Genomic DNA, 14411 nt, shown 5'->3' on the forward strand with positions numbered 1-14411 from the left:
GTTAGACGGCGACAACTTTTTTTTTTGCAGCGAGAAGCTAACCGATCAATCGTTCCCGCTTATTCCTTTGCAGGCATTCCAGTCGATTGCAACAAGAAGAAAACGAAAATCGTAAAGAAGAATGCGCTAAATCCGATTTGGAACGACACTTTCTTCTTCAAAGTCATGTTCCACGATTTAGCTTTCCTTAAGTTTAGTGTTTACGAATCGGACTCGAATCATTTGGTGTCGCAACGTGTTATACCATTGAAGTGCCTCCGACCGGGTTATCGACATGTTCGCTTAAGATCACCCACCAATCAACCGCTGAGTATGGCCTCCCTGTTTGTTTACTCTCGAGTTGAAGAGGAGAGCCTGGAACGAACTTCTGACGAGACTGATGATTTTGCGACCATACAAGAGGAACCGACACAGGCGGGTGGCGAAAGCACGGCTGACACATCAGCAAAACCATCAACATCATTAATTGGTGCCAACATTCCATTGAAACGCCGCATGTTTTTCCTGACGATTTATGGTGTGACTGACGAACCATACACAATATTCAAAATCACCCAGGAAAGTACCACACAAGAAGTCATCACCCAAGCACTCCAGAAATCGAATCGACCCACACAGAATGTGAACGACTACATTCTCATCGAGGAAGTGCAACGAGGATGGGAGAAAAAAGATCGTGAACTGCCAGCCACGCAACGTGTTTTGGATATGTTTGAGAAACCCTTGCAGGCTCAAGGTCAGTGGCGAGGCGACGGAAAATTCATTCTGAAGCGGATCGGTGACGATCCGAGTAGTCGAGCATGGCTGACATCGATACGAAGTGTATCGGAACGTCGATCATTAAGCGCGGCTGGAGCAGGTGACTCGAGTGCTTGGGACGAAACGGAGAGTTTCCTCGTATGCGTGTACAATGTGTCTCCGGACATACCGTATGCAATTTTAAAGGTTCCGATCAGCGCAACAGCACAAGACGTTTTAGCTCAGTCGCTGGTTAAAGCCAGGCGTATGGAAAATCCGAATAACTTTGTACTGAACGAGGAACTAGAATTCGGCAGCAGTGGCACATCGACCAGTAACACACAACAGCGGTCGCTGTCGGATAACGAAAATGTCTACCTAACGCAAGCCAACTGGAAAACGATTGGTCGATTCATTCTGCAGGACAGAACACAGGTGACACCATCGATGAGACGCCATAGAATAGCAATTGATAAAATAAGTAGAGGACTTAGCATAAGTAGAGCAGCTGTTTTAAGTAGTACCTCGAAACCACCGATTAGCGTTGCACTCAGCGATCCAACAACTTCCCGCACCAAATCCCGTTCAGAAGATGCGGGCACCTCACACGGCATGGGCCGTGGCATATTCCGTGCGAAAAACAATTCCGAACGTGAAACGCCATCGTGCAGTCCACGGCAAAAGCAACGGGAAACGCGTCGCGAAGTCCATTCGGAGGGTGAAACGCTTAGCGATGAAGACGTTAAAGAATATGACCTGATCTATCGACTGAAAAAGGTCTCGTTAAGAAAAATGAAAGCCTGGAAATCCTGAGTAATAACCATTTATGAGGCGTGGTTTTAATGCAGAAGGCAACCAAAAAAACGACATCAAAAACCTCGCACCCGAATGACATTTTGTGATCAAAAGAAATGAAAGATTTTGAATTTCAAAAGAAATCTGGAAAAATTGAAAACTTTCTTGTGTTGGACTGGACATACATGCTTTGATTACGGAAAAACTTTTAAACTTTTACACAAATAAAACACACAACCACCTGAATATCCCTTCTTCTTGTCCCCTTTCCTCATCACACGCACATTCACACATAATGTACACGAGAACACACACTTTTTATACTCATCCTCGTCCTACTTCATTGAATATTTTCAGAACATTATAAATGACAAAGAGGGAAACAAACAAAAAAAAGAGAAAAAAAACTAAGGATCTTCCAGTGCCCATTTTCGTCATTTAAAAGTGGATTTAAATGATAAACTAATACTTGACGTGCACCAGACCATAAACTATTAAAAGAATTATATCAAATTAAAATAAAAAATAAAAATTATTTGAAAGAAGAAAAAAAGAAAAATTTAGGAAAATGTTCATTAAACTAACTACTAAAAAAAACTAAAAATATTTTTAAAAAAATATTAAGAAAACTAAACATATTTGAATGAGGAAAAACAGCCAGTGAAACTGTTGCTACGGAGATTTATTTGAATGGAAAAGATACATTTTAAAAAAATCGAAAAGCTCAGAAAACATTTTTTGGCCAAGAAATTCTTTAAATCGACATTCCGCCGTGAAACAATGTTAGATGTTCTGTTCTGTTGGCTAGTAAGCCAGCTCGAGTCGAAATTGCAACACTCGATGGTTTTATGACCTGAGTTACCCGAAACCTGTTTTGCCCTGACCTGAATTAACAGAAGACCTAAAGATAATCAGGTTCGACCTGTCATGTGTAAGGTTTAAATGAAACGGGTTTAGGTCGAGTCAGGTTTCTCTTTGTTTTTCAGGTCGAGTCATTACTTGACCGCCGTCAACCGATTCCAAGCCTACTCTCGGAAATTTATAAAAAAAGCAAAATCTTTCCAATTTTAACTTTTTTCGTCAAACCAAGTGATAGCAGCCTCTTTATTTTTCGTTATTTACCAGTTTATATAAGAAAAACGAAGAAAAAATCGATTGCGGCATTCTATATTCAGTCAGCGTTGAGAAAATTATCCGAGTAACTTTGGACTTACCTCGGCTTTACATTGCTGTTTGAAATTTTTCTTTTCGATCCGTATTATCAGCCACTTCTAGGACTTGCTTTGCCGAATTTTGCATTTGAATTAACTCATTCTGCTTCAGATCAGTATTGTCATAAGGAAGGAAATCAATTACGGCACGCGTAGCACGTCAATCTATCCAGATTTGTATAGAATACCTTGCTACAGCCTCGGGGTTTTTTGTTGACCTAATAGACTGATCAAAGTCATATTACAAAATATGAATTTGCTTCGACTTCATGGTATCATGTCTTCACGTTCAAAAGTCGATTTAACGAATGTCTTGGTCAAAGATCGGTCAACTAAGTTTCATGATTCAGATACAGATGAAAACTTAAAAAAAAAATATTTTAAAAAACGATAGAGCAAGTATATGTAAAATACACCGAATACGAATGTGAAAAAAGAGAAACGTTTCTAAATAATAAACAAATTTAAAAGATTTTTTTTTTTGAAAAATTTAAATATTTTATAAATTATTTTGTTAGAATTGTGTTTTTAAATCAGAGTTCTGGTTTTTTGAAAGAAATGGCATTGACTGTTGTTCAATTTAAAAATCAGTTTCATATTTTATTTACAAAAATTTTAGAATTCTTCTTTATAATAGATAATATATATTGTGTAAATAGAAAACATAAACTCGAATTATAAAAATTATAAATTATACAAACAACAACAAGAACAACAAAACTTGAACTACACATAAAATTAGGATGGAAAAAAAATTAAATAAAAAAATTATTGAAATTGTTAATCGGAACTAAGTCCAACAAAAAGAAAAAAAAAATCATCAAGAGAAAAATTATGTTTATTGTGAAATTTACGAATTTAATTGAATTAAAATTTCTTTTTATAGGTTGGTCTCTCGAGTTTGTTTCATTTACAACAAAAAATATTACCCCTGAACGATTCGTTAGGAGAAGACTTTATTATTTATTCAAAGCGAAAAAAAAGACTGCTCGCATACGATTCGTTAACAATGGAAACACATACCTTGGCTTCTTTTTCTAAATTTCCCTCATTTTTCTAAAATGATAACTTGGTAAAATTAGATTTCAAAAAAAATCAGAAAATTTAGAAAGCATGGGCTTGAGAAAGATGGAAAACATTTTCCCAAAAAAAGTCCCAAAATAAAAACTAAAAAAGAACATTATAAAGTCGGAGCATTATAATTTGATCGATTCTACTCATTTAATTCATTTTTAAATAATTGTAGTTTTCGAAGAAATCATTTCGAAAACATTACAGTATAAAAGCTTAGAAGCGTGCATTTGAACGGATTACCCGCAGGTATACCGCGAGTAAACAGCTCTAATGTGCATGTGTAAGCTTTTATACTATAATGTTTTCGAAATGATTTCTTGAAAAACTACAATTATTTAAAAATAAATAGAATCGATCAAATTATAATGCTTCGACCTTATAAAGTCTGCATAAGGAACTGTTTAAAACTAACGCTTAAAAGTAATAGATTTTTTACATTTCTATTCTAGTCTTCTTTCTTGTGAAGACTGCAAGAATGCTACATCATTAATCGTGCATCTCTTTTATTTTAACTGACCGTTCAGAAAATTCAAATTTAATTTAATTTTCTGAAGAAAAAAATAGAGCTATGGGTTGATGGTTCAGTGAGCGATTTTTTAGTCCCAATAAATATGAGACTACTTATTTATTTATCGTATGTTAATTTCCAGGTTCTGAAAGAACGGGGTAAGACACTTTCCAGTTGATCACGAAGGCGGCAACCTGCAGCCGCCAACTAGGTTTGGAAAATTTTATATGACAATTTCCACTTAACAAAAAAAAATTGTTTTCAAGTTGACTTTTCAAACAATATACAATAGCAGCAGCTATGTGTATATGTCTGAATTGTCAAGATTTGTGTTTCGCCCGCCTTCGTAAGTTCTTTCAGAACCTTGGGTAATTTGACTCTCATCGTACAGTAAGTATCACATCGTCAGTAACTGAGATTTACATAAAAATAAGAAGAAGAAAATTTTGCGAAGCAAACGCTCGAAAAAAATGACGTTCCGCGTCAAACACACTGTGTTGTGGTTAGTAATCAAAACAAAGCTAAAAAAAATGAGTCTACTAAAAAGCGCTGAAAAGATGACATATTTCTTGCCTACCACTTGAATAAACTAAACTCGTGCGAATTATGGCCCTGGCTTCTCTCTAGCCGCAAAGTTCACACTCGCTCAAATGATCTATTTCAAAATCCTTAATTAAGGGAAAAATTCTTTTAAGAATACAATTTAACGCAAAAATTGTCTTGTACTGAAACATTTAATGTTATGTAAAATTTACATTGTAAATACATGCTTAAACTTACCTTCAAAACTCACCTTTCTGAAGTAAGACCGAATGAAACTATAAGAAAATATTTTCACATCTGCGATTTTGAAAGCCTCTGAGAGTTACTCGAGTGAGTTATTCGTGTTATCAAGCAAGCAAACAAAACCTCTTTTGAGAAGTATTTCTAGATTATGAGACCAGAAATACAGAATTTAATTACTCTACTGATAAGAAATGTTTCTGGAAATCCGTTACAAATTACTCAATATAACGTGTTATCAAGGAATTTACAACAAAACAGCGCAAAAATTTCGAGGAAACAAGGAAAAAATGTTGTGTTTACAATTACTCCAATATTGCCCATCTACGAACTTAGCCTCATGAATATCATTCTCTGCCAATTAAAACTAAAATTTTGAAAATCGGGTAGAAATTATTTAAGATATTGCTGTAACACCGTCTGGTGTAGAATTTATCCCATCTCGTTGTTTTAACATTATCCATCTAAGAACTCAACCTCGTGAATTTGAGTCTTCGTCGATTAAAATTTGAAAATCGGAAAGAATTACGGAAGTTATCGCGGTAACAAGGAAAAATATCTGTTGAGAATTACTCCCAACTTATTACTCCAATATTGCTCATCTACCTCAACCTCATGATTTTCATTCTCCGTCGATTAAACCAAAATTTTTAAAATCGGTTAAGAATAACTGGACTTATCGCGTTAACGTTTTCTGTATTTAACGTTTTTTGTCAATGTCAATGTCATTGGTCAATTCAACATCAAACCGTAACACCTTGGTTCACCTGAATATGTTTACAATTGTCTCAAGCACCTCAAAAAGAGCATCTCAAAAAGCAATCGACAAATTTTGTCCTGCACGCCAAACGCTTATTTTATTTGCCTATTATTGGGGTTCGATTGCTCAAACCCGCTTACAAAAATTAGCTCGTTCCATATAATCTGAGCTAAACAGTGATGTGCTGAAAACAGCGCCAAGCCACAATAATTTGCCGAATACGGCCTGTCAGTGAGAGATTTCATTGAATGCTTTAAGCAAAAGAACCCAACAATATTTAGCGAATTATACGAAAAATAAAGTAGAATTTTGTTACAGAGCTGGGTCAAGTGAAACATTATTGAATGGAAAGATTTTGTGCGTTTACCATGTGCGATCTAGCGGTTTGCAAGTAAGTTGTCTTGCTGATATTTTTAGGAATTTTAGAATCTAAGAACTTACCGTTTAAAAACCACCTGCTTAACTTTACTTTAATATCCTCTGAAAAGTTTTCGTTGCATTACATACTAAAAACCACTTATTCCAGCACCACGGCTCAGGGGTCCCGATAGTTTCTAAGTAAATCTGCTCCTTTAAGCTGATAATTTCAAGATACTGATCGCTTAGTCAAAATTATTTGTCCAGACGTTCCCGATAAATTCACGACGAACACTTGATTTATGAGGAAATGTGTTTAAAATATAGGCAAAGTATCTAGTGACACATAACCCGTGTCGCAGGACAATCTTCAATAAAAATATCTAAAATTGTAACATTTATAGATCATCTTCAAGGTCGTTTGAAATGCCATCCACATCAAGAAATGTATTCCACGTTAAAAAAAAAAAAGCTCATACAAATGAATGAATGAACGAAACATTTAACGAAACTTAAGTGATATTAGGTCTAAAAGTATCGTATTTTGAAGATGATCTACGGACTAGAAATCTCTTAGAGTAGGAAGATTACGATTTTCGCATAAGATGAAGTTAAAACATGAAAATTACAAGGCTTACGTCAAGTTACGTGAAAAAAGCAGTCTCTTTGTTACCAAACCGATCTGAGTGGTCTAGGCACTGGAAAACACGAATAAAACAAAAGTTTATCGACATAGGGATAATCAAGCTTAAAGTAAATTATATTAAAACAAAACACTGAGAATTACTTTAAATAGTAACGGAACAGTTTCGGATAACTACATCTTCATTCTGAATCGCCACTCAAAAAATTGGTTCGCACAAAATCAAGTACTTTTTCAGTTTTACTTGGTTTTTGTGACTCGACGAACAATTGCGTTTTATTACAGAACTAAACTATGTTACGTAAGCCTCTTAATGTGATTATATATAGGTATGTAGGCATGTACGCAAGATTAGATAGGTAACAAAAGCAACGACTTAAATAGAAAAGGTTTCTCTTTTTTTCAGTTTAGTTTACTTGATTCATTCTCCACAGCAACTTCGTCTGTGCTGACAGAACTTTTAAGCATAATGTCTGGGCCAAAGGTTTTTGTTATCCTCTTAATTTCAACTGCCTGCTTTGTGTCTTGTGATGCATGTATATGCCATACTGAGTGCGCTGGAAGGCATTGCGGTTGGAACACCTATATGGAAGGATGCCTCGACGAGAACATCTATCAGTGTAACGGCTCACCCGGTTCAGCAGCTGTAAATCTTGGTCGTTGTTTAAATGGCTGTCGTCCTCTAGGTTGTTCTTTGGATTATTGTTACGTACCAGGTACCGTAAACAATGTTCCGTATTATAGTGATGTTAATGTACAGAATTGAATGGTAAAAATACATAGATGAAACGAAGTGAAATATATATTGGCAACATGTATACGAAGGTTTATTATCCGTTCGTGGCTGATGTGAAAAAAAAAATCTTGAAAGAAAATCGAAATCGTGGGTTCAAGTTCAAAAATGAGCAAAATGAGTCGTCTGGCCCCGAAGATATGGTCCGAAAAACGTTTACGCTTATCATCCCATGCACCCATCGATATAATATCGGGTTGATTGGCACACACGAAGAACGAAAATTCGGAAATATATCACACATAAAACGATACAAATTTTTAATCACAACTCAAAATAAAGCGAAGGGACATTAAAAAGTACATTCAAAAGGGAAAGGAGCATTAAGATTATCAAATATTTGTGCGGTTTATTCCGCGCGCTTTCTTAGAACGTAAGTTATGTTACCTATATTACACAAACGTTTTTGGTGTTTGCTTATCTACCCTATATTATATCGATGCATGCACCTCATCATTTTAGGAGTTGAATCGATAAATTTTATCACGCCAAACGCTTATTATTTGCCTATTATTGGGGTTCGATTGCTCAAACCCACTTACAAAAATTAGCTCGTTCCATATAATCTGAGCTAAACAGTGATGCGCTGAAAACAGCGTCAAGCCACAATAATTTGCCGAATACGGCCTGTGAGTGAAAGATTTCATTGAATGCTTTACGTAAAAGAACCCAACAATATTTAGCGAATTATACGAAAAATAAAGTAGAATTTTGTTACAGAGCTGAGTCAAGTGGAACATTATTTATTTATTTATTTATTTATAGTTACAACGGAACAGGCCTAGGCCCAATTATACATTGAACTTAAGAAAAAATAATACAAGAAAAAAATTTATTACGTGATCGAATTTAAAGTTAAGAGAGGAAAAGAGATGATTAAAAGAAAACAATTAGAATGGGTACAGACTTTTCACCGTTGACTTATATTCGTTGTAAGTGGAATTAAATATGTCACTGTGCCGAAAGTAAACATTATGGTGGTTCTGCATTCGATGAACCGGCGAATTGAGCTGTATGTTCGACGATGGTGTAGGAAGGCGGAATAGGTGATGGTCATTTTGCCGAGTAAAACGTTGCGGTACGTGAGCTGCGATACGCGATGATAGACTGGTGACGATTCTTTCGTGGATGATTTTGTACAGAACCATTTCATCCAATTCGAGACGGCGGGTTTCTAGTGATTTCATTTTAAGATATTTCAGTCTAGTTGGGTAGTCAGGTTTTGTCCAGTTGAATCGGTAGTACAGCATCCTTGTAAATTTACGTTGCACCTTTTCTACTTGTTCTTTATACTTCACATAGTAGGGGTTCCAAATGGTACTGCAATACTCCAGTCTGCTTCGAACATACGTGTTGTAAAGCTTGATCAGGCTAGCCGGACGTTTGAAGCTCTGAGTACTTCTAAAGATGAATCCAATAAGTTGGTACGATTTTTTCGTTGTTTCATTGATGTGGGCAGCGAAGCTCTCTTTACTATCAAACGTAACACCGAGTTCCTTTTTTGTAGTTTTCTTTTCGATTGGCGTATCATTTATGGAGTATTGATAGTTTATCGGTTGAGGCTTGCAAGTTATCGACAACGCCGAGCACTTTTCTGGGTTGAGATTCAAATTATTGTCGTCACACCATTCCGAGAAAGATACGATGTCGGATTGTAAGCTACAACCGTCTGCCAAACACTCAATTTTTCGGAAGATTTTGTTGTCGTCGGCGAACAACGAGCTAGACGAAGTGAATATGTCTGGTAAATCATTAATAAATAGCAAAAACAAGAGAGGACCCAGTATCGATCCTTGTGGGACCCCCGATGTCGGAGTAATACAATCCGATTTACCCCCTCCAATCACGACATATTGGGTTCTTTCCAGAAGATATGAGCGGAACCATCGCAACGTAATTGACTTAATTCCAAAGTTCTGTAGCTTGAGAAGCAGCAACCCATGAGAAACTTGATCAAAGGCTTTCGAGAAATCGGTAAATATGACGTCCAACTGTCCACCGTCCAAAATCGAATCAGTGATTTGAGTAGCGAACTCTAGCAAATTCGTAAGAGTCGATTTACCTGTCACGAAGCCGTGCTGCGCAGGTGTAAGATATTCTTTCACATGTTGGTAAACTTTATTAAAGACAATTCTCTCGAAAACCTTTGACGCAGCTGCCAGTATACTTATCGGCCGGTAATTACACACATCTGACCGTTTTCCAGTCTTATATACAGGCGTCACGTTACTAATTTTCCATGCAAACGGAAACGAGCCCTCTCGGATCGATTTATTGAAGATTATTGACAACGGCAAACTGACAGATGGAGACAACCTTTTATAGAATATCGACGGAATATTATCCGGACTTGACACCTTGTACTGATTGAGCTTATCAAGTATTAGCTTAACCTCCTCAACCGTAACATCGGTAAAATAAAAGTTCGGAGCTATCTGATTCACAACAAACTCGTGGTAGCTAGCATGTTGGAAAACGCTAGAGAAATACTTTGCGAACAAGTTGCACACAGACTCCCGATCTTCAGCTAGTTCTGAGCGAAAATTAACTTGATTCGGAATGGAATTGGTCTTCCTCAACGACTTAGTATACGAGAAGAAAGCTTTCGTATTGGAAGTGATCTTGTCTTCGATGTCGTTGATATAAGCCTCCTCACAAAGCTTTTTTCGCGCTTTGAATTCTTTCCTCAAACTGGCAAACAGCGCATAGTCCAGCGGACTCTTAGAATGCATAAACTTGATTCTCGCTCTTATCTTCCGTTTCAGCGTCTTTATCAGATCATACGAGAACCAACATGGGTAGCTTTTCGCTGCACTCTTTACCGTCGGAATCGAATCAAAAAGTGACGTTAACAGCCTGTAGAACTCTTGAACTGATTCGTCAACACTGCGACCATCGAATACTTTACACCAATTAACCATACTTACACGCTCATTAAGCACATCATAATCAGCTCGAAAAAAGTTCAGTTTGGGCGGTCGGTTTTCCTCCAGAAAGCGGAGAGGAGAGACATCAATCAGAAGCGTGACAGGAGGGTGGTGACGATCTATGCGAGAAATAGAATCATTATCGGTGTCAATAATAATTTTGTCAGAATCGAGATTAGACAACACCAAATCCAACGTTCTATCATTGACATTTCGCTTCGAGTTAAATTGACTGAGATTAGTTAACGAAAGCACATCGACAAACGATTCAGCGATGTTACCGACTACGTCATGGAAAGAATGGATGAATGGAAAGATTTTATGCGTTTACCATGTGCGATCTAGCGGTTTGCAAGTAGCAAGTAAGTTGTCTTCCTGATATTTTTCGGAATTTTAGGATTTACCATTTTTGATTATGAGTTCACAGATTGTAACTGTAACACATTTGTATTTAAAAACCCTCTGCTTAACCATACTTTAATTGTCTGAAAGCTCTCCGTTGCATTACATATTAAACACCAGCCAGTCACGCAATTCGTTTGCGATACTAGCGATACTACTGTTAAGAAACTTTAGCCAGCGCCATTGCCCATAGGCAAGGTCCCGAAAGTCTCTAGGTTAATCCGCCATTGCTCTATTAAACCGTTAATGTCAGAAGGTTGATTGTTAAGAATTATTTGTCCTGAATACATTCCCGATAAATTTGCGCCACACACTTTATTTATGAGAAAATGGGTTTAGAAGATCGTCGAAGTTTCTTGTGAAACATAACCAGACAAAGAAAACTAAAGTCGTTGTCCCTGACAATGCTCCATCATCACATACATCATCAAAGTCCTATTCCTGAATGATTCGATTAAAATATTTGCTGTCATAAAAGAAGGAGTCAATATTCGGACAATGACCATCAGTCACTCAAAGATGAACGATATGCAGAGTTAAAGATTCATGATGTGTTTCGATGATATACACATCATCATCGAAACACATCATGAACCATAACGTAATGATGTATGCGCAAAACACAATTATAATTTCACCTACTCTTTGCTTAGCCTTCGCTGAACGGTAATAAAATCTTAATTGAACAAAACTAATACGAAGAATTGTGTGATTTGTCTAAGACATCTCATCCAGAAAATTTAATTATGAGTACGGGCATAGAAATATATTTGCATTGGCCATTGTGTGTCTTGTCTTCCATATAGTGCAACTTTCAATTAATTCATTCGATGTTAAATGAACGTGACCATAATACATATACAAATTACGTACTACGCTGTTGGTACAGCTTAATGGGTTTCAATGTAAGAATAGGACACTACCAAGAACTCGAGATGGAATCAGACAAAGGAAAATATAGTTACCAATAAATGACATACAGTAATTGCAGCCCTTACATCAGCATTATATAAACTTTGTGTGAGAGCGAGTTTCCTTTGTACGAGCGTCAGTAACACTGTTTGCCCAGAGGACAAAAGCTAACATTAATTTTTTCCGACATAAATGTTATCTTAAATAGTTACTCGGAATGCTAAGAAGATAAACAGAGAAAATTATTGGAATAAATCATCTTCAGGTTTTATTAAGAGTCGTAGGTGCTTGAACAGAATATTATCCGATTTGTTGGTTCTCAAATATGTTGAAGCAATCTTGGCTGATTGTATCACAAAGAAATGTGTAGGCTGTATCACACAAATGGGTGGAAAGCAAATTGGAATGAAACTATTTCTTTGATCCTGATGCAAAAGGTGGTCTGCCGCGAAATATTCTTCTCATATCAAGTGGAAGCAATAACACCTGGCAGCTTTATTATCGAGGCTTGTGGCCTCGTTTGACAATTACACCTCTTCGCCTAGTCGGTTGGGTCGGTTGGCATGTAGAGACGCCACATTTTTTTATAGTACTTCAATCTCACTGGACTATTTTTTTTTTGTGTAACAACCAGAGATATGATAAGTTGTTACGCCTGTGGCGAGATAGAAGGAGCGATTCCTTCTATCTCGCCACAGGCATACCAACTTATCATTTCTGTGATAACAACTTCACATTGATTCATACGTTTGTTTCAAGGCCATATGAATTGTCAAATTTCATCCACAGAACCATAACCTCAATAATATTTCTGTGTAAATCTCGTAGTTGCTCGATTTGTATGAAATATCTGTGGATGAAATTGTCGTTTTTCGGGTTGTCAAAGTCCATACTTGGAACAAACCTATTCCCATGAAATGTCACAGCAGTGAAGTTTGTTTATGAAAAAAAAATTCAGTGACAGCAGTCATTTTATGAAGAAACGTAGGTACTAAATTGTATAGATTTTACCCTTAGTTTCTAAAATCCATTCTCCTCTAGTGTCTAATAAAGCACTTTGTCCTCGATGTCCTGATAGTTATTTGAGTAACAAGATTCGTATGGAGGTGTATTATTATCCTAGATGTCAGATGAAGATATCGTTTCTGATAATATCATGTTACAGACGGCTGTCATCTGTTATCGACAACATCAGCAATAATAAGCGACAAGCTCTGATTAATCAGGCTTTATGTAGCAAAAAGCATGTCTACAACAAACGAAGTAAAAGATTTCTGAAATCAAACTCTGAGTTTCAACAGTAAAACTATTAATATGCTTGCCGTCCGTGACAGGATATATGATTCGTGTTGCATACAACCTTGTACGCAATGAAGAAAATCGAATAAATACCGAAGATAATAGTAATGTGACGTCAGTAATACAAGCCCTTTACCGCACTTGTGATGTAGAACCCCTTGTAAGTCTTGGATACAATGCTACTACGTGCCGACGTTCCATTCAAAATATGGGGCCAATTAATTTGCATGGCGTTAATATAACTAAACGAAACAGATTGACCAAGGATTCGGTAACATGGGCATAAAAAGTACCAAGTGGGTACGAAACTTCCCTCTTCATTAAAATTTCTGTCAAACCTGAGCAGGATGTCTGCGAGGGGTAATCACTGATTTACTAGCTCGGTAAATCACGGTAAATCACAGTAAATCACAGTAAATCAAGTAAATCAAAAATGAAGTTTCTACTAAATTTGAATCTATTTACTTCAATTTGTATTAGTTCATGAAATTTATCCTATATGTTTACGGCCACGATACTTCGAAATGTAATCCAGTGACAATTAAAAAATTTTCAAAAATTTTTCACAAATTTTTGTGATTTACCGTGATTTACTTGATTTACTGATTTACTAGTGATTACCCCCTTGGATGTCTGCTCAAAGTCAATTAATCAGATTACTAAGCTGTCATATTGCTTTGCATTTTTTTTTATTTCAACGTAAAAAAATGAAACGTGTGTTTCCGTTTACATTACCAGACCAGCAATACAACAATTAGAAATTAATGAATCAAAGTATTCCCTACCACAGTAAATCATAAATCTCAGGCAGCAATCAGTTTATACCAAGTTTCAGCCAGTGCGTGGAAGAGCATATTATCATATTCTAGTGTCACCTTACTTTCATTGAGGAAACACGAAACACCCTATTCCGTCTATTCCCATCAAATAGAAAAAGCCACCACTGAATTTCGACAGCAACCTTACGAAAAAAACGGATAATTTTAAAAATAAATGAAATTAACATTCAATATACACACCGCATTCAGCGTTAATATGATCGATTCGTTTGACACCATCTTACGCATTTTGGTTTTATAATAAAAAAGAAATTTGCATTTTTATTATCTTTTGAATATTTCTTCTTTTTTTTACTTATTTTTAAATCAAAATTGACTGTGTGTTGTATGCATATAGAGGGATAAAGGCTGTGTGATATCGATCCTTCTG

General features: G+C 36.3%; 1 protein-coding gene across 2 annotated transcripts in view; it reads left to right on the top strand.

The window, feature by feature from the left end:
- Window positions 1-3519, top strand: part of LOC119084010 (1-phosphatidylinositol 4,5-bisphosphate phosphodiesterase epsilon-1-like) — a 140947-nt gene extending 137428 nt beyond the window's left edge. For both annotated transcript variants that reach the window (XM_037193823.1, XM_037193824.1), the window contains one exon: window positions 74-3519. In XM_037193823.1, coding sequence (XP_037049718.1) covers window positions 74-1551 — 1478 coding nt within the window. In that variant the 3' untranslated portion in view covers window positions 1552-3519. The remainder of the gene's footprint in view (window positions 1-73) is intronic.
- Window positions 3520-14411: the final 10892 nt, after the last annotated feature.

Source organism: Bradysia coprophila, unplaced genomic scaffold (genome assembly GCF_014529535.1).
Source record: "Bradysia coprophila strain Holo2 unplaced genomic scaffold, BU_Bcop_v1 contig_732, whole genome shotgun sequence".
Taxonomy (NCBI): Eukaryota; Metazoa; Arthropoda; class Insecta; order Diptera; family Sciaridae; genus Bradysia; species Bradysia coprophila.